Raw genomic sequence first — 21,704 nt, forward strand, 5'->3', positions numbered from 1 at the left:
CTAATCTTATATATATTTATACATAACTTAATCTAAAATTTCTTCGCCCCTCAAACAACGGGACATGTATTGCCACATATTCGAAATGTAGCCATCGCAATCCTGTGCGGCCTGGATCCATTCCGAATCGCTTCCATCAATTGATCCTCATTTGAAGGATTGCTTCGCCTCACAAAATTCTTCCACTGGCTGAAAAGATTTTCAATAGGATTAAGGAATGGTGAGTAGGGTGGTAGATATAAAGGTTTGTCGCTATCATTTCCGATTGCAACTCTTACTGCGGGTGTTTTGTGGAAAGCTACATTATCCATTATGAAGTAGCTGCTGTTAATGTTCTTCGATCGCAGGGTTTGCTTTAGATCTTCAATAAACTGTATAAACCGTTCACGGTTTACGGATCGAGTGTGTGTGGTGTAAAGCAGCACGCCGTACCGATGCATAGCACAAATGATGGAGATGTTCCTAGTCCTTAACTGTGGAACGGTGATGGTGGCCGGTGTTCCTCTCTGCGATCGTCCTTTTAGCGTACGCATACTGACGTTAAATCCTACTTCGTCTAAATAGATTAATCCATTATCCGGAATTCCGCGCGCAATTTCATAAAATTGTGTAGCGTAATGTTTCCTTTCTTCGACAGTCGTTGGTGTGTTGCGTCGCTCCGGTAACAGTTTGACCATCTTCAGAGAGTAGTTGAATCCTTTTATTTCCCTCGCTATGGTTGTGGACGAAACTCGAACACCGTGTTGTTCGAACACTTTCTCTGCGAGTGCTTTAAGCGTCACCGTGCAGTCCTCGTCGATCCAGTTCCGAACATCAATTACGGCTTGCTGCGACAATAGTTTAGATCTGTTGCCACCACGCTTCTTTGCCTCGATTTGCCATTGGGTTTGGTATTTTTTGATGATACCATGGACAGTCGGTTTTTTCAAATTAAACATTTCGCTAATCGTAGCTGCAGTGGCTCCGTTTTCATACGCCGTTACCACGCGCTCTCTATCTTCGTTGCTGGTAGTTTTTCGGCGGCGAGGTGCTTGCATAGCGCTGCTTGCATTTTCCTCTTGTACAGAGCTTTGGCTGGAATTCATATCTGCAAGCAAAAAGTAAAAAGAACGATGTGTGTCTCAGTTGTTTCGCTTCAGCACATACCGCTATTGAAACTCACTGTATTCTTTCACGGTGCGTTAATAAAACAAATTTACCGACAATAAAAATGTTGCACGGGCGCACTTCAACAAGCAAGAGCTCCTATCGTAGCCAAACACCTAATAAACACTCAAATTCAATGAGAATTTTAGTTGTAGCACTTTTTAATTGTAAGGCTGAAATTCGTACCTTTAAAAGGATGATTGCCAAAACCAAAAACAACGAAGGAATGTATAATGAAACCGCAAATGATGCTCTAATTGTTAATCGCTTGGTAAAACTGTGAACGCTTCGGTTGCTGGACCAATATGCTAAATATTTTCATTACCTGAACGGATTTTTTTTTTCGAGATCGCATCAGTTTTCCCTTCCTTAACACGACATCCGCAAAAACTCATGCCGAATGTTGTGCCGCCCTTAGCGCGAAAAGACATCGCCGGGCTGACTTCTTTATTTTAAAGCGAACAACACTTTGTACAAAAACAACAACACCCATAAGCTTTTATTGGAACAGAAACACTGCTGAATTTCAAATAACTTTATGAAAAAAAAACTGGAGAATAATTTGGCAGACAGAGAAATGAAAACAGTTCTATTAGACGAATTATCTCCTAACGTGTTTGCTTTTTTCGTCTATTTTTAAAAAACCCTTGATTAAGTTACTCTTGCATCGTCAAGGAGAAAACTGGAGGACACAACAAAAAAATCACATAATAAACACCTTCCACAGTCGGGAATGTTGTGTGGTAAAAGTATTCTCATTTGCCTCACCAACCCTGTGGTCGCATCTTGGGCAGAAGAGTCCACCAGCACAGCTTCTCCTGTCTGTGGTGTGAAAATGGTACTAATCTTGTCTTCTTCCGTAACAAAACTTTACCCAAACCAGACGGCAACCCATCAACCAGGACCCACACACACACATCATCCCATTATCCAAAGTTCTGCATTTGTACTACGCTGCGCTTACAACATAACCAACGGTACAACAGACAGTAGCGCCAACACCGTGTTGTTGTTTCTTCCGAAAAAGTAATTTGTAACGATGTCAGAAATGTGTTTATGCTCTCGTCGCATTCTTATCAGGGCGCGGACAAGCGCGGGTTACTACTAGGGCACGAATGGTGAGGATATTCGGACGGGCGGACAAACGAGCAAGCAGCGCGCGCTTAATGTAAATTGATGATCATTTCCACTTCACGTTCTGCTGCAAGATAAATGTAAACTCATTTGCCTGGTTTTTTTGTTAGTTCATCTGTATTACTGTGTGTGTAATAAATTTCGCAACAGGGCAAGATTTTTGGGCGTACGGAACTTGATTTTATTATCCTTAAATTATGATGACGATTAATGGCGCGTTTCGAAAAGTTTCCAAGAAATACTGCAAGAGCAAAAAAAGAGGACGAAGGATTTCCATATCCTGCAACCATATCAGCATCATTCATCACGAATAACGTGTAGCTCCAGAGAGAGAGAGAGAGAGAGAGAAAAAAATTAAACATCTTATTTCCGTTAAACCCACGCCACACGCGAATTGCAATGTCTTCATTATGGAGAGCATATGTCCCGGGGGGGGAGGGCTTCCATCCAGACCACAACCTCAATGTGCCTACCCGCCGTTGTGTGTAAGTCGTCTTTTTCTCACGGGTTACCATTATTTCCCACGCCTTTCCAGCATTATACATATTTACCCCAGGTACCCATCGTCCTTGTGTAACGCCCACGAAGGGAGCAGCGCCTGTGTGTCGCGTGACAGTAAACCTTTCCCTTCCAATGGGGCGATTTCGACGTCGGCTGTTTGCTCACGCGGGAGTGCATTATCAAATTTATCTACACCGCACGACGAAAACACGAGCAAATATTTGGCCCCGGTGGTTTGTTTGCACGCGTGAGCGCCCGTACAGTTGTAGTATCAAACGGTGTAAGGACCCCTCGATGATAATTTGATGATACACACGTGAACACACGGGGAAAAGGGCTGCAAACAGGTGTGAAGATGATGGTGAGCTTAACATTTGGTTGTCGCGCGTGGCCATAGGCGTAAGCACACACACACACACACGAAGAGAGGTGTCAAAGTAAACAACAACAACAGTAAAAAAGGGCAAAGCACAAATAAAAGTAAAACATTATCAAATAAGACAAACGGGATAGATAAATGTCACAAAAAGAAAAGTTCCACGAAAGGCAGCGAAGCAAATGTTAAATCTTCTGAAGAAGTTTGGAGAAAGAAGAATTGCTTTTAGCCCAACCCAAAAGTGAAACCGAATAGAAAAACAAACGTGTTAATGAAGCACGCAAATAGACACAACAACATGAGTAAAAACTAACCAACAAAACGAGCTCCCTGAATTACCCTTGGTGAGTAAGGCAACACGAAAAAAGAAGCAATGTATCGCCCCATCTCTCGTCGCCAACCGTGTTATTATGTTTTGTTTGGTAATTGGATAGGGCGCAGGCAGGACACAAAGAAAACACTACAAAGGTAATCAGAAAAAAAAACAGTTCTTGCAGTACGGTACGTATCATGATTACCTTCTTCTTCGCATCGGGCACCACGTGCCGTGGAACATCTTCAAGCACCTGCCGAGGGAACCCTCGCCCGCGGCGGTCATTCTAGGCTAATCGTGCCCAATCATTGCCGATCGATACAGGCCGGCTCTGCTAATGATTATTGAAATCGAAACGATCAATTATTCGTACCGCTCGGGCGCTCCACTTGTGTGGTTTTTGCGGCTGTCTATGGAATAATAGAACATCTCCATTATTGGAATCGCAGGCAGCAAAACAAGATGTTGAAGATCTTCCAAATAAAGAGACACGGGAGCGGCTAAGTGAACTAAGGCAAAATCCATTAAAATTAGTAACACACCACAACAGCTTGCAGGACACTCTCGCAGCCAAGTACCTTTAAATTGCTGCGTCAACCTACTCGAATAAGTAAAACACTTTCGATGCAACTATAAAGTGTGTGCCCAGAGGCTTTTCGAAAAGGGGCAACATTTTATACCATCCCATTCCCTGCCACTGATTGCTAGTGGCCACAGTAGCGTGATGATGATAAGACTAACTTTTTCAAGGATTCAAGATCTGTTTACCTTTTTCAGCTAGCCTGAAAACCCGGCAGTGTTGCTCGCTCAGGAATCCGGTGGTGCTGAGCTGCTGCACCGGATGTAAATTAAAAGCTGCAAAAGTGAACTTCATAGTTTGTTGCTGCTCTTAACCTTGACTTGTTTGTTACTTGAACAGGTGCCAAGGTACAAGGTTCAACAGTTGTGTTGGAGTAGGCTGAAGAGTTCCCGCGGTTTGACAGGAAGAATAGGGATATTAGACAGTAAATGACACAGAAGAGACGTTAGGAGTTATCATAAATATTCCTTGAGTAGGACTGCAATGTTCAATGACTTCAATCTTTATTCGATAAGAAATATTAACTATGGCAAGACACAAAAGTAATACACATAAATAGCTCAGCTAGCAGACACCGAGCTAACCATAAAACCATAACAACATGAACTACGTTATGAAGCCAATCAATGCTATGTTCCTTCTTGTGGTGAAACTTTGTCGTTAAAAGTATATCAAAACGCTCCCGGCAAGACACCATAACGTAACGAGAAGCGGTTAAGACACACTGGGGTTGGGTCACGTGATGAATCGTCGCTGATATTACGCCATGACGCCACAGCTCACTACTACTTTCTCCTCACATGTGCGACATTCGATTAGAATAAAATTGACACAAGGATAGCCACACACCGAGCTAGCCTCAGCTCTGGTTGGCTTAGAACGGCCAACACAGCAGGATCACTGTCTAGCATGCACACGGTTACAATCGGGCCCCCTTCCTGTTTTATTGCGCATTTCTCGTTGATGGCTCTTCGAATGCTAGTTCTCTGTAGCATCGTCTACCGGTCGACCGAAAAACCGATCTAATTATAGCGTTGCCCCTATCGATGATGATGCACAATTTGCATCGTAAAAAAGAAAGCAAACTAAATTAGCCCAAAACAGTGCCCTGTAAGGGTATCAGGATGGTTGTAGTGAGCGTAGTCTAGGACTTAGAACTATAACAAAACCCTTTTGAAGGTTGTTGTAGCGAATCGAAATTGTGCAGCTTGCGCTGTGCATCACAGAGGCACGTGGTGCATCTCAAACGCTGTGCTCGTGGATCGTTCGAGAGAAGAATATTTTTGGCACAATAGTGCTCACTTACCGAGGAACGATGCATTCCTAAAAAGAGATCAATTTCACCGATGCTTTTTATCTACAATTACTTTGATCTCCACTAACTCGGAACGATAATCGTCCAATATGAGGCAAGATCAAACAAATGCCACCACTAAACCAGACCCAGTGAAGCTGCTCAATTAACACCATGTTAAGTGGAGCCCCGGGTCTGGTCTGCGGGTCTGATGGTGGTACAGTTCATCAACTGCCGCCGGGGCTATAATTCGATTTTACGACTGAAGTACTTCCGCCCCGGAATGGTCAACACACCACCTTCACCCTAATCCTTTTCCCCCGTCCAACAATATGAGCGTCGCTGTTGTTTAATGGTCAATGTAATACAATTTTCCCATCTCTCGGTTTAATGCCGCGGTGGCGCCTTTCTTCAATTAGACCGAAAGTTTTCTTTTTCTCGAGGGCATAAAACTGTCCACCGGTTTTTTTCCCGCATGCCGTTACCATGCCCAAACAGTCATCCCCGGCGCAGCTTACAGAACAGCAAAACACAAATGTTCGCTTACTTGCACGCGGATCGTGGTGAATCGCAAACCGATGTGTTTATTTATTTTTATCCTTAACGCGCACGGTTGTGACTCTGGCCACGCACATGTATCTGATGTATAGATCGCTCAGCTGCTGGTTTCGCCGTTTGAGCAGCCAGCTTCTACTGTCACTTTCTGCACACTCCCACCACGTGCCAGAGGTGCGGTGTGGTCGTCAGTGGTAGTTTGAGGAAAATGAGTGCCAAACGAACACGTAGCAATGTTTCTTAACAGTTGGGAAAGGTGTTTTCGCCAAATTTAATCCATGAAAACATGTGTTTTCTATCACATTTTTTGTGAAGGTCGATGTAGCATTCGATCTGACTGTTCAAAAATCTCAGAATAACGTGCCCTGAGATTTTAAAATTCATTTCAAACTATTTTTTGGCATAAGCAATTAATTCCTTTTCCACCAAGAGTATCGTGGATTAAAAAGAGCGCGTCCGAGTCTATATGAGGTCGAGTGCCGCCACCTCCAGCTCCATTAATTATGGATCATTCACCACAAGCCATAACACACTGCTCGTTCGGGGCTCTATTTACGAGCCATCGGAGAAACAAGGCTCACGCTTGCAAATTGATTGAATCCACCCAAACACAGTAGCAAATGCGCGATCAAAGTCAAAGGCAACATAATCTAATAATAGACCACCCATCATCGCCATGCATCACAACAATAATCGTAGCCGGCTCTCTCTCTCCATCTGACGCGTTGATTTGTTTGCCAACGGGAATTGGTCTTTGTTGATGCCTCTGGGGCGTAGAGTACTGCATGCACCCGCCAGGAAGTGGAGGTTGGCAGGGTCAACTGGGCGCGCGAGGAAAATTGAACCATTTCGATTAAACCATCCATCACCTTCCAACGCTGAGATCGTTGGACCAACTGGAAATGGAAAACCCCTTGAGCGGTGAACGGACGTACAACCGCATGCCCGCACTGCCCACCATGAGCGTTTAACGCAGGTTTCAAGTAGTGCGATGGATACGGCGTGACATGCCACCGACAGCTCGACGCGATAAATTTGACAGCTGACAAAAAGGGTGCGAACGGGGTTTATCGAAAAGTTGTCGGAAATACTTAATCCCCTCGAGTGCGTCCAGACATACTGTGGGGAAGAAGACAGAAAAAAAATGCGACACCCAACCAACTCCTCCCCCCTAAGTGTTCCGAATCCAGGAGTCCCGTGCCACAGTACTCGGGAGAGCATCTTGCGATGGTAATGAAAATGGGCAACAAGATATTAAACTCCATCAATCTCCCATTGAATGGAATGTGTCTATCGGTGTGCGCGCCTGGTGTTCGGGAGGAAATCGATTTTCGTTTTCGGCTCCCTACCAATTGGGGTAGAGAGAATTCAATTTCGTTTTTCAATTCAAATTACGTACACTCCGGGACGGTAGCATATGTGTGTGAATGTGTGTGGAGGACAAATCAAATTTCGGTTCTTTGTTCCCCCCTCCCGAATTTCACTCTCGTTAAACATCGGGATGGAATGCTGTTTGTTTGTAGAGCGAGCATAGCATCATGTGTAACCGCTCACAATCGTTCTCTAACGATCGAATGATCGTGCGAAGAACGTGCTGCCCTGTTTGTATCAGGGCGCCACACACTTGGGCGATTGTGAGTGAAAATGTTTATCGTTTACGGTGTTCTATTTTTCCTTTCCATGTTATGATTTATCGATTACAAACAGGGAAAAAGTCTTCAGGAAGCTGTATCGGCTTGATGGTGTACGGATAAAGCACTCAAATGGTGGCGCTTCTTCCTGTGCTTGGGAAGAATTTGGGAACATTCCTTAGCGCGAGATGAGCGGGTGTATGTGTGTGTGTACATCCATTTTGGATTTGATTTACATCTCCAGATCAACGCCTTGAGCTGTCCCGGCGTCGTACCGCTCATCACCTTCCAAACACCATAGGGATGCTGTGTGGTATTATTAATGCATCATCGCAATGCTAACAGGTTTTCTTTCAAACCGGGAGAACTCCCCAGGAAGCTGGATATGAGTTAAGTCTCCGCGCCTGCCTGCCAAACAAAAAATGCCTTAAAGGATTTTCTCCTACTACATCTCTCACACTCAAGGACAGTTGAGCGACAGGCGCCAACTGATGTCATGTGGGGAGGGGGGAAGGTGTTTTGCCAGTTCCTTTGTGATATACATGTACTATCGATTTTTTGCCAGCTCGTTCTTGTACATCCTCAAGCGTGGCGCAGTACTGCAGCAGCAACACCCCTCTCTGCTTCCGCTACTTCAGATTGTCGAGAGGTTATTTTGAGCGAGAACACATTCCAGCATGCATGACTTTCGTTTGCTCAACCCTCTCCGGAGTCACCTTCACTTGGGAGTCGTCGCCGCCGCCATCGCCATTCGGATGATCCAGCGATCCAGCGGGCCATACATTTTCCCTCCGCGTAGAGTTTATGAGTCCCGGCACTCCACATGCTGTACCACCTTCTTGATGCACAACACACGCGGAACACACTCAACATCTTCTCAGTGCACTTTGCGCCCTCGCTTCTTTGTTTTCCAGCGGCCGATGTGCGGGAGAGGTGGGAATTTTCCGACCAGCAACTCAACAAGACACACACAAACGCGCGCGAGGAAATGTGTGAGTGCCAGTGAGTTTTCAATTCGTGTTTCCATTCCCTACAACTGACCGGAACGTGTCGGTGTGCGTTGAACCACAGTCACATGTATCGGGGCGAGGGAAAAACTCTTCACCGTGGAAAAGCTGGTGCACACAAGACGGGCACATCTCCTACGAAAGACACTATGGCAGCTGAAACAGCACCATCTTCCCATACATTATTCATCGTCGTGCGTCAGCAGCACGAGCGGCGGAAAGGAGGCGCTAAGGAGGTGGTGGCAAAACCGTTTCAGTTTCGCGAGAACAGCACCGAGAACACCACGTGAATCAGCCGGTCGGTCGCGTTTCGCAGCAGCAGGAGTAACGTTTTTCTAAAGATGGTACAGACCGACCGACCGGGTAAACCGACGCGGTAACGCTCGGATCTCGGTTAGTTAGCAGCCAACACGAATCGGTGGCGCTGAGGAAAAGTGCGATTTTAAGTGCATTGGAAAATGAGGAACATGAGGGAAAAAAGACGAGGGCCGGAGCTTACACGTGTGTGAGTCGTTGAACCAAGCTCGCTTTTTTCTAAATGGATATCTGTCGTTCTTTTCAAACAACACTACGACACACACAAACATCCCAGTAAGTAACACAAAGACCAACACCTCCGGTAGTAGTGGAGTAAAAATACTTCTCAATATTCTGGGGAAATCTCCTGCGATGGTTGATGTAGAATTTAGCGTTTGTTAATGGTTTTGTTTTTGCTCACGCCCATTGCACCAAAACCCCTAATTAGCGTCCTCGAGGTTGTGGGGATTTCCATCTTCATAATAAGGTCGTCGTGACTCCAGAGGGAAAAGAAAACGATTATTCAGCATAATTATCTCGACGGAAAGCTCACACACAACACATGCCAGAATGTCAAGAAAAGACCTCATTACGGTCAGCAAGCGAACGCTCTTTTAGGGGTCCCGTCGTTTCCGTACCACATTCTTCGTCCATTCCAGAGGACTTCTTCAATCAGGTATCAACATACGGATGAACCAGTAACCATGTCTGCTCTGCTTGATCCTACCAAACGCACCGCATCAAAAGATCGGCCCGCTAGAAAATATGTACGAAAGTATGTGGCAAAAATGGAAATTCTACGCTTCTACCACATATTAAGGCAAAACACACACACTGGAGAAGGAGGAAAAAAATTGGAAAAGGAAGTTTGCCGGAAGCGGGTTTGATTTTTGTGCTTCACCGCGTGGAAAGATGATGGTGGCTTAGATTATCCTATCGAGGTCACACGCCAGGCTTTTGCGACCGAAAAGCACTCGCTCGGCAGTGGGTCGTCCTTCCTTGGCTGAAAAGATATTCATTGTTCATCGTCGACAATGTCTCCACCGAGCATGGAGACACCTTTCCCGGTCTCGTGCCATTTTTCGTTCGTCACCTCTCGTGGGTACAGAGCGGGATGTTGGCGAGCGAGAGCCTAATCTCATTGTCGTCCGCACCGTTCTCGAGGTGGAAGAAAAGTAGCAACACGCTGATAACCAGAGGTAGCACCAGAGCTTGAGGTGAGAAAATTTCTCTCACCATGTGTCTTACGGCCTGTTGGAATGAATCGCGAAAAAAAACCTTCTGCAGCGTGTGGCCGGCGACACAATGCAAAGCGGGGGGTTTGAAAGAACATTTTTCAAATAAAAAACACCCCGGTTTCGGAGTGCTGCTCTTGCAAGCTTAAAAAATTCACCCCAACCCAAGCCCAGCTAAGCTAATGTGATTGAAGTTATGCAGATTTATTCAAATCCTGCTGACGAGAAAATGTTTGTGTTTATTTTGTCTCAGTCAGTGTGCCTTATTTATTATCTCTTTTTATATTTTCGTTTCGGGGGTTTCGGGGTTGTATCTAGTAGATCAGAGAGCGAAAAACTGGGACATCTGGACAAAAACTGGGAAAAAAAAGGAACCTAACCTCAATCTGTTTCATAGATGTGTTAACATTAGGTATGTGTCCTGCGTCTTGCTCAGCCATCCATAAGCACCAGAACACATCATCATATTTCCAACAGATTTGAATATTTTTTTTCTCATGTTCGTTTGCGTATGTTCCCTGCACCAACTCCGGCAGTACAATTTTAATCAGCAACATCCTAGACAAAGCTCAGCTTTCAAGCTTTCCATTGTTTTTTGCCTGACAAAAAGGGGCGAAAGTGTTATCTAGCGTCAACGTGTTACCAAGCACTACAAAAGCGCAAATTCTATCTTTTCCTCGCTCGTGTCACACATAAACTTACATACCATTTACTACAGTAAATTCATCGAAAGGATCTTTAGTAAACAGCAACGAAACAAAAAAGGAAAACAACACCAAACTTCTATCGCGACCCGCAGTGCCGGTGGTTAGCAAACAACGTTTTGAAACACTTTTTTCTCTCTTGGTTTTTCCTTCTCCAGCGTTTGTGTTTGTGTGTTTGCAACAGAATGAAACAATTTTTCCCGGGTCTTCTCCAAAAGTACCGGCTTTTGCTTTCGGCGGGGGGTTTTAATCCTAGCAATTTCCCAAACACCTCTCCCAAGCACCAACGGGCCATGCCATAACCGGAAAAGGAAAGCGTGTCACAGACCACACGTAGCGAAAACGTGAGCGTTAAAGAAAGTATTTTCTCATTAAACTTTTGCCCCAAACACTTGTGCGCCGCGTTGCCGGCCCGCGTGATGCGTGCGCGCCACCATCTTGGGGTGCTATCCTTCGCGAAGGACACCGGGGGGAGGGGACGATGGTGGCTCTATTATTGTTGTGGTTTTGTGAAGTTGTTATTTTAGTCATACTGAGCAAAACTTTTTTTTTCGTCCTTCGTTTGGACGCTCATTTCGCTACCATTTGGATTCCCACAGCGAGCTGGTGGCTTCCTGGTCCTGGCTACCGAGTTCTTCCCCGGGAGTGCTCTACATATCTTGTACATTTTATCATACTTTGTACTGCATACTCTGTATGCGTGATCTTTGTGCTGTGTACTTTCCGTGACTGGAAGGTTCCTTTCTAGCCGAATTGGTCCCTTCAATTCTGGGACTTCTGGGACGGAAAATGATGATACATCGTCATGGTGTTAACATTATCGTTCTGTTTGCGATAGAGGAAACGTATTTCGGTGTCCTTACGGGAAGTTTACTGTTTGCCCTGTCGCCCTCGCTCATTGATCAAACACACATTTCATGCTGTGCCATGACAAACAAAAATTAATTTGTAACTGACGCTGCTGCTTAGCACCGCGATGCAGCGGTTAGATAAAGACAAACAAAACAATTTATTATCCAATCTGCGGGAATCATTAATTTTCTTTTGAAATGATTCGTATTGAAGGAACTTAACGGGGCGATCTGGTGGTAGATATGGTAGCGGTGACGACCTTCACACGGTAGCTCCCGAATATCGAATCTCGTCCAGATCACCTTCCCGAATACAGGACCGACTATCAAAATCGTTTTGCCTCTAGAGCCAACGAAAAAAGAAGGTCCAGATTCAAAATTTGATCCGAAATTGCGCGAGAGCCGACTTTGAGCCTTCGACCGAACATCGTAATTGCGCAATAAAGCGGTAAAAGTGCACAATAAAGAAGGACCCCTTTGTTTCAGGATGACATGTTTTTAGAGTCCTTCCGACCGAACGACTAGATTCTTGGAAACTACTGGGCAGACTTCCCTTTTATATGCTCTACAAAACCGAAAAGGACAGCCGGATGGATAAAATCAGATTACAAGAACACATATACACACACACACACCCCCTAGCCTCAATTGTTTACGATGGCCATTGCGAGTAGAAGATGTAAAATTGTATGGAAGGACACTCTTCTATGCGTGGATTGCAAATGGGTTCGAGCGCTTTCTTCCGGGAGCTCAAAAAAAGGGATCCATTTTTGAAAACTCGCCTGAACGATTTTTCTCACTGCCCAACACTGGTTGACCCGCACACTCTGCTATCTGCCCTCTTCTGACTATACACCAGCAGCTCAGCTCTTGGGCTCCCTCTGGAAAATGGATACAACACCACTTACCGAAACGATCGACAACGATACACAGTAATGTTGAAGGGAGTGTTTGTAAGATTTTCGACAAGCCCTAACAGCACAATATACACAACCCCGTAAGTGGTGTTCGGATCTTGCTGGTTCCCGGCTTTCGCCTCGTCCCAAACAATATTTTGCTCGTTACGTACTGGCCCTTGTGATCTCTCGCGTCGGTGTGTCATATGTCCTCTATTTGCATATTCAAATATTCGCACATCCTTTCCTCATTTGGGGAGCTGATGTCGACGACACCCTACCTTCCTGGGTAGGGAGCGCTGGGGAGCGGGGGTCGATTTTTTAATGCAAAAAAAAAATTTATCAATGAAAAAAAAACACCGGAACACATACACCAAAGCCAATAGCTGAGGGTACAGCACCGTTTTTTTTTAACATCACAGATATTGTAAGTGAAATGCAAAATAATGTACAAAACATGCTAACGACAAAACGGACAAACACCCTCTCTCTCTCTCTCTCTCTCTTCCTTTCTCTCTCTATGTCTGACATGATACTTGCTGAGGGCGAGAAAACAAATGCTTTTCGACCGTAGTAAAACAATCGGGCGGGAGGGTCCGGAAACTAAAAAAGCAAAACGATAAATTTTTATTATCATCGTCAATTACATCTGCGATATGCGGGTGGATGGGAAAAGTGGAAAACGGTCGGAGTTGGAGTTGCATAGTTTTGGGGGGTGAACATATTTTTGCATATTTTACAACGACCTGTACCAAATTTGGGCAACTTTGGCGCTCGGTCGTTTGATTGTTTTACACCGTCATGGATCGGTGTGACTGTCAGCCGACACAGAACCGAGCGAACGAATAGCATGGTTGTCGATTTTAAACGGTGGAAAAATAGGTTAGTTCAGATCCTTGTCAGTGGAGCACAAGCCATCGGTCCGATAGAGGTTCAAAAGCCGCGTGAAACTGTTTTCCAAAACTCTAGACTCACAGAACCCACCTATATGCGATGCAAAATCTACCAAAAATCGTTATCAATGTCCCACTTGCTCCACTCTCGGATCGATAGCGGGTCCTTGTGAATTTCGTTTTTGTTTCTAGCGCTAAATCCCTGCTTGTCCGTGTATCGTCTCCATATCCCTGCTATATCCCTCTTTATCCACTTGTTTACACTCTGACACCCCGGGTTCGCTCGCCTCACCAGAATCCAAGTTCAAAACTCCCTGCACTTGACCCTAGTGTAGTGTTTCGGAAACAATTCCACTAAAAAGGGACGCCATTTTTTCTCTTCACCTCGTCGGGTTCTCGCGACCCAACACTGGTAACGGATATTTATGGTTATTAACTGGGTGAAATGACAGTTTTGGTGTTCCGTGGGGTCAGTTTATTCGGAAAATATGTGATCCTACACTACTGTGCGTCCTCCCCTTACGGTGTTTGTTTTGCCGGAGACTCGCACAATCACATCACACACGCGACGCCCCGTACGGAGGAAGGTTAGAGAATGAATATTATATGCTAAGACTGCTGCTCGAGCTAAAGTTCGCAAGTTGTGGCCAATTTTTTGACGATGGTATCGATCGGTGGTGTGGAGATCTAATTATTTATTCACTTTCACTTTGCTTATTTTGAAGCAACGTTACAGAGACAGAAGGAATTTCATAGCTATACATGAACGCAGCCAATCAGTTGATTGTTCTGCGAAGTAAAGCACAATTGGAATTGGAATACAAAAAAGCAAGCTAAACGAAGCATTTATAAATACACTGTTTACGTTTAGATGTTTTGTTTACGCTTAGACGTCACACCATACTTGACGAAAGCTAGTTTCGTCAAGTTTTTGATAAACGAAATATTTCAAGGATACAGTGAGTAAGGATGAGTGTCGCTCGCGTGGGGGGCACTCAGAAAGTTTATAAATAGGGCAGAAAACACAATTATATCCCTCTTCGAATTTGGAATCTGAACACGACGCTTGGTAAATATTGCAACCCACATCGATCCGAAACTCCGCGAATTCTTCATGGTGCCGTGACCAGGATATATAGCTCGAATTTCTGGTGTTTTTTCGCGAGTTTGATCGACCCGTCGTTAACCGTTTTGTGTGTGGTTTGGATTTTCGTTTGGTTTGGATTTTCGTGCACCGTACAGCTGTTTTTGCCGCATCACGCATTACACTGCAGGTCACTCACTCACACGCACATACACACACACGATTGCACAATGCCCGTACCACCCGTTGTTTTGGCGTCCCGTCGGACAATTTTGTTGGCGTCCCTTACTCGGTACGAGAAATTTTTGGATAGTTTCGTTCACGCACGGGATCAAGTACAAGTGGAGGTTCGCTTAAGAAAATTCGAAACATTATGCAAGGACCTAGAGAGTGTTCAACAAGAATTAGAGGATTCCGCTTCCACGCTGGAAGAAACAACGCAGAATGCTGCATTTCGAGAGAATTTCGAGAATAGATTGATTCGTGTCCAATCTCAACTGCAGGCAAAGCTAGCTTCTACCGCGCACGCCGAGCACTGGATCGAACTCACTCAAGGGCATCAAGCTTCCCACCATCGCGCATCATACGTCACAGGGTCACGAACTGAGTCACTCGCGGCGAATAACCTTTCCGCGTCAAACTAGTTTTGGTACCACGTCACATGAAACGCGAAATTGCATTTTATGCAATTCCTCGCATTCATTGCTAAAATGCCCACGATTTGAAGGAATGGAGCCTAAGGATCGCTATCGTTTCATGTGCGTATCTCTGCCGGGCTTTCGGTGGAACACACACGCACAAAAAGAGCGGGGGTTAACTTTTTTTTTCTACTTCCTTCTTATTTCATCCCTTAATTCCCACTTACCGACACCGCATCATCGGTTTACAGCATCGAAACTGATTCATTATGCATCGGGCACAATTGAATTCTGTCGTCGGTTTTGTGGGTAGCCCTTTAAGCCTATCTCGGTGACGATAGGTTCGGAGCGCTTGCTCCCCATAAATCATACGTATGCCTCCCAGCTGGATTGCAAAACCAACGATGAACCTGTGGTTAAATGCCCATTTATGTACGGTGGGTCACACGTACCAGAACGAGAATGTTGTAACGTGCCACCACAAAACATCTATGTAAGTTGGAGCCTCGACCTGGATGACCACATACCGGGTGCTAGAGCTAGCAGGGGCTTCAGGAAACCGGGAGCAAAATTGGATAATGATACAGGAATTAACGAAATTATCCCACCGTAGCGGCTGGTGTCGGTATATTCGATAAGACTATCAGCCCTTTACGAAAGGGATCAACTGTTGGTGTTGTTAATTCGGGACAATTTAGAGAGCCATTGCTTGATTGTTAGAACTTTTTAGGAACCTTTCAAATAAATAGTTTGTTGAGTAAATGAGGTTACTTGAAGATTCATTAGGTCCTGAGAAACGTCATAGCATCATCCATGGCCTTATCTATTCCTTGTTGATATGATGTCGTCCATAACTTACCTACAATGAGATAAAGCGAAAGAAAGGAAAGGGTTATTGATTTGTTTTCAAGACAATTAAAACTTCAGTAAATTGTAAAAAAAATCTTAAGCATTGGAGATTGCTCGATCAAGCAGATTTAACGAGGAACCTCATCGAAACGGATAGAAAAAACTTTATTAAAGGAGTTTCAATGCGATATTGCCTAGCTTAGGACTTGCTCAGAATAACCTACAATAAAAAAAAATATTCTAAATGTCCTTCTGAACAACTTCTGTCGCTAAAATTAATATCAAATTTATTTGCATTACCCTCTCTTCGCGCTGTACGCTTCACTGGCACAAAAGATTCAATTTCTTCTCAGAACCGGTGTAATGTACCGTAAGTTAGTGATTTCATTAGGAAATTCTTTACCAAAACTTCAGGTAAGATGGCTTTTTGTGCGCCTCACTTAACCCATCTTCATGGCGTAAAATCGTACATCGCACAAAAAACAACCGGCGGTCCGTTCTCATTTTACCGACAGTAAACATCAAACGCGGGCAACGACAGTAAAAGCGCCACCAGCTTTTTCCCGCTGTCTTAATCAGAACGCCAACCAAAGCAAACGCATCACGGGGTTTGTGTCCGAAAGGAAGCGTTGGCGAAACAACGCCAGCAAAAACTGGCACCAGGAATGTGTCTCTCAGTCAAGACACAGGAAAGGGTCAAATCAAGCACCCAGCAGAAAAAAAAATGCTAAACGTGGGAGAAAAAGGTATTCGTAAGGTTAAGCCATTGGGCCTGGGTAACTTTGGCGGGTGGCGAGTTTTACGACTCAATATTCACAGGATATTTGTTTGCACGAGGTTTTTTCTCTCTCTCTCCTCTCCTGAGCTCAATTTTTTCGTGAGGGTTCGAAAGAAGTCGTAAACTAAAATCACGACACGCTTCAACTTTTTTCGTGAATCAATTACCGTAATTCCGATATCACACAACTGCCTGACCTGAACCGCTTTTTTTTTCGTTCCCTAACGTACGGTTTAGGGCAAAGCGGCAGGATCAGCATTTGCTTCTGGCCGGTGAAGCCATCCAAACCCACCGAACTCTGAAGTCCAATACCAATTCATAATACAGTTTACGATTATTTCTTCCCCGGCTGTATTGGGTTAGCCGGAATGGATAGCGAGGTTTTTCGATTTGTTTTAGTTTTCTCTACACAGAAAAGAAGTTAGGGAAAATTGGAACTCCCCTCAGGAAGAAATGCCGGAAGTCTGCACTGGTGGGCGATAAAAATAGATAAAAAATCGCTCCCACTCTTCGCCAAAAACAGATATAATGGGTCCTCCCCTTGGGACCATAATGTGAGGCTCATTAGTGACGTTTTCGGTTGGCCGTCGCTTAAGTAGGCTGAATAAAATTCACCATCCCACCGAACCAACCGCATTTCGTCAGCTTTCATCAATCTTTGCGAAAAGACTGGCAAAACACATCTCCGCAGCACCAGCCACGACCTCTATGAGCGTTACCGAATGTCACTCGTTCAGTCTCCATTTTTCCGAACAGATTTTCCCCATCCGCAAGAATCCGTGGAGGAAAAACGTTTAGCTCGTTTGCTGCGGGTCATGCCCCGTAGTTAGTTCGTTAGTTAGCACTGTGTCAACATTATTGTCCACCGCAACAACAACAAAAAAACCACCTAGTGGACGTAAATCTCACTTTTTAAATGTTCTCCCAAAGCGCCGTCCGAAAGGGAAATGTTTGTGTGCGTCAACAAAAAAGCCAAGACTAACAAATAATCAATCACTGCCATCGTCAACTTTGTGGTTATCTTTCTTTCGTCGATACTTCATTCAGCACCAGAGCGTACGGTCCGGTTGCTGCAGCTCAAGACGTTAGCGCTGAGGTCACAGTTCGGATTTGTGTAATTCAAAGTTCACCACAAGAAAATGGGTTTTCTTACAGCACACACACACAAGCTGCTTTTAGTTGTATAGAAATGATAGAGAAGGAAATTCTTCTAGGAGATTCCCAAGAGCTGATTCCAGCTCGAGATTGTGCGCATATCGAGTTTATCTTTGCCATCGGATGACGATTCCGAAACCAACACACCGCTCAGAACGTGCCCTGATGCGAATCCATTCTCGAGCAGCCATTTCGCTATTTAATATTCTTATCCCGGTCGAAATCTTCACCATGGCGAATCGGCGGTTTTTGGTCGATTTGCGTGCCCACCCCCCGGTAACGATGGTGGTGATTCCACATCGATTCGATCGTTCTGGGCAACAGTAGGCTAAGGGGAGCAAACCCGAATCGCGCGCTCCCGAACGCCATGGTGTGAATTCATTTACACAACCAACACGTGAAAATTCTATTACATTCGTTTGGCCTGCGGTGATCGTGGTACACGATATCGTCGTGCCTTTAGAACCCATGGGCGCAAAGCAGCAGAGTTCATGTCATATTCCAATTTGCAACGCTAGATACAAATACGCCCACAATCAGGAACATGAATTGCGAGGACTTGTAACATAGGCAATGGAAACTCAATTTATTGGGTAAGCAACAACAACAAAAAGAGCCGGCAAAATCTGGAAAAGGACTTGCGTGCAAAGTGGTACTGCAAAATGGCTACAAAATTCACCAGAAGCAAAAAAAAAACACCTCCCGAGAGCGAAACATCGATGAAACAAATGAACCGAAATATGCTTACAAAAAAGGATCGGTCGGGGACGGCTTCAGCACAACGGTGTTAGGAACTTCACGGAACCGCATCATGCAATTTCCAGACACAATAAAAACACCCCGCAACATATCAAGCAACCCTTATAAAGCTGATTCCTCTTTTAAGAAATAACAAACAAAAAAATGCTCCGATCACCAACAATATCGGTCGGTGGAAGGATTTCGCCATCACACACACACACACACACGAAACACCAACAACAACAATCGATTTGTTTGCACCGAATTTTGTGGAATATTATTTCCAGATGATTTCCGACACCTTTCCGGCGCAGCAGCCGGCAACAGTAATAATACCGGCACCGATTTGATAGCGCCGAACGGCGGGTTCGATAGAAATCATCAAACCTCAGTCCCTCTCGACCGGCGGTACGCGAAATGGTCCGTATGATCGTGAGAGTATGCTTCCTAGGAGGTTGAATCGGTTCCGAGAGACTGTGGTCAAATGGTGCAAAATTGTAGACCGGGCTGCTTCCCGAGCGGCAATCCTCAGGAGGTCTTCTGCTGATTTTTATTACCTCTTTGGGGTTCTGTGGATTGCAACGGTTGAATCGATTCTGACTTTATAACTTTCCACTCGAGTGGAGCAGAATCATGAAGCGAAAAATGATGTAATTTGACTGGGTGTGTGTGTGTGTGTGTGTGTGTGTGTGTGTGTGTGTGTGTGTGTGTGTGTGTGTGAGTTCTTCTTTGCCTCGGACGTTCGGTCATCTGCATGTGTAACTTTTAGGGTCCGATTAATCTTCTAATAACAGGTTCCGCCAGACATTGGGACGGAGAAAAAAAGCTCACCAAAGCTCCATATAAAAAACCGAGAGGCCATCCTATTATTTTTGGGGCAATAAAAATCTGAAAATGATTTTCAAGAATTCATATTTAATGCCATCTTTAAGTGGGTTGCTTGCGGTTGTACACCAGCACAATTTACGATCCGAACGAATGTAAATCATCATCCAGCGATGAGATGTGTCTGCTCTGTCCCGTTCGTGGTCATCCGAGAAGTGCTTTGCTTTCTGAAGCGAAAACGACCCAAACTTCCCTCCATTTCCCATGCGCTGTAATCTAATCTAAGCAGACGTTCCACATCACAACAATGACCGCTGCATGTCCGCGGGAAATGCGTCCACCAGCGGTTGCCGGAAAAAAAGCGGTAAAGTAAATGTCGAATGTGTCGAAAGTGCGTGGCATAACATTTCGAGTATAAAATATTCCTCCTATCAAAGCACTACCAACGTAAAGAATACCACCTCGATGACTACACACACAAACAGAGAGGGAGAGAGACCCTAGGCCACCACCGTTGATGACTTCCCGTCGGACCAAATTTAGGAAACAATGCATCATCGGACATAAAAATGGCGAGGTTACGTGTCGGTATGTTGCCGGGCTTTGAATTCTACACAAAATTGCTGTGAAGAGCTGTGTACGAATGCAGGCAACAAGACGGTGACATTAAATGTTGATGAAATTCAGAAAGCAAACCACGTCCCAAAAACCCGGAAACCACCGGAAGCCGATCAGCACCACCAGGGTCCGTCTTTCTCTCTCTCACTCTCTAAGTCTAGGTTCCAAAAAAAGGTGGTTTCCATTTTGAAACACCTTCAAAGTGGGTTGGTACACCCCAACTGTGTAGTGGCATTGGGTTTTCTGGTTTGGGTGTGATGGTACATGATAGTGATAATGCGCCGGTGTCAGTATCAATTGACCTGTGAGAGCTCACCACTGCAACGGCCGGGCACCAAACTAAGCTCTCTGGACGCTGGAGGAATCTCCAATTACATTGTGGTGTTGGTGGTGCTGATGGCGGTGGCTCTGTTGCGAATTGTGGACGGAAATATGAGAGGCCGCCGTCCTCTTCTCTCGGTTGGCCATTCGAAAACAATACCCCCAGCAGCAACGAAATCCAACGGGACTGCCGTGGAACTGGGTGTGTGCGTGAGGAAGGAAAATTTATGGGTGGGAACGCACAGAACAGTGTGTGCAGAATATGATCGACACAATGATGGAGCGCCAGCACTTAAATGGGTTGCTCCACAAAACAAAACGGCGCCCTTTTCAGTTGGGGAAATGCATCGATTGTGCGTGTGGACGTTTTGTAGAGCTGCTGGTTGCGGACAAGTCACCGAGAAAAAAAGGGGTTTTGTTTTGTTTTCGCGCTGTAATGTTTAAATAAATGAAACCGTTAGTAATGCGAAACTGTTCGCTTGATAACAACCGTTACTGATACTTTGGGAAAGCTATTTGATGCATAGAAATTTCGAGAAGATTAAATACTCTCGCACACAAAATAGCGTTTTTGGCGTTCAAGTCACAAACGATGACAAGCATTCGATGGAACACACCGAATAGCGGAACCATTGTCCACTATCACGCAGGCACAGTTTAATTATAATCTGCCGATGAATAGAGCTTATGTTGTCATCTCCCTCGGACCAAACTTGCCCAACGACAGAGGCCATACCTAAGAACCACACCAAACAAACAAAACCAACAAGTCACCAAACAACGCCAAACGAGCACGGGAGATAGAGCCTGGAATCTAAACGAAACGGTCCAATACATACGTCTCGGGAAAATCTTCAACGGACGGATGGTGTCATGGTTTCGCTGAACAACAGACAGCCCCGGACAAACGTCGTCATCTTCCTTAGCGCGCTCGCCGCACAACAAACCAGCAGATGATGAGCAGTAATTGGGCGGAAAAAAGTAAGACATTGAGAAGAGAGATTTTTCTTCCAAGAAACGGAAAACAAAGCGCACCAAAAAGGATCCGAACGACGAAGATATAGCTGCTGGAACGGAATTTGGCAGCTCCGGGAAGGAATGCGTATTGGCAGCGGTAATGCACGACGGCGAGCTCGATCAGTTTGGGTTCTGTTTCCTTCCCCAAAAAGCAGCACACCACATTGCGACGAATCTACCGAGAGTCGTCACAAACACTATCATCGTCAGCAACATCTACAGCAACAACCATCGCCACCGCCATCATCATCATCATCATCTCCTA

At 45.0% G+C, this 21,704-nt stretch overlaps 2 protein-coding genes across 24 annotated transcripts in view; both read right to left on the bottom strand.

Moving 5' to 3' along the window:
• Positions 1-21,704, bottom strand: part of LOC118510461 (AF4/FMR2 family member lilli) — a 197,286-nt gene that overhangs the window by 117,065 nt on the left and 58,517 nt on the right. The gene's annotated exons all lie outside the window — the stretch shown is intronic.
• LOC118510468 lies at positions 36-1,447 on the bottom strand. Of its 2 annotated transcripts, XM_036052326.1 has the most exons (4): positions 1,333-1,445; positions 1,163-1,262; positions 279-1,087; positions 60-189 (listed from the first exon to the last, which is right to left on the bottom strand). In XM_036052326.1, exons 3-4 carry the CDS (start codon positions 1,083-1,085, stop codon positions 148-150), a joined length of 849 nt encoding a protein of 282 aa, XP_035908219.1. In that variant the 5' UTR covers positions 1,086-1,087; positions 1,163-1,262; positions 1,333-1,445; the 3' UTR covers positions 60-147. The 2 variants fall into 2 exon arrangements, with proteins under 2 accessions (XP_035908218.1, XP_035908219.1); XM_036052325.1 differs by having other exon boundaries at positions 36-1,087; positions 1,333-1,447.

The sequence above is a fragment of the Anopheles stephensi genome, chromosome 3, assembly GCF_013141755.1.
Source record: "Anopheles stephensi strain Indian chromosome 3, UCI_ANSTEP_V1.0, whole genome shotgun sequence".
Classification (NCBI taxonomy): domain Eukaryota; kingdom Metazoa; phylum Arthropoda; class Insecta; order Diptera; family Culicidae; genus Anopheles; species Anopheles stephensi.

What these genes read in the sequence shown, in the direction of transcription:
- LOC118510468 (XM_036052325.1), bottom strand. Translation starts at nt 1,085, where the DNA reads ATGAATTCCAGCCAAAGCTCTGTACAAGAGGAAAATGCAAGCAGCGCT.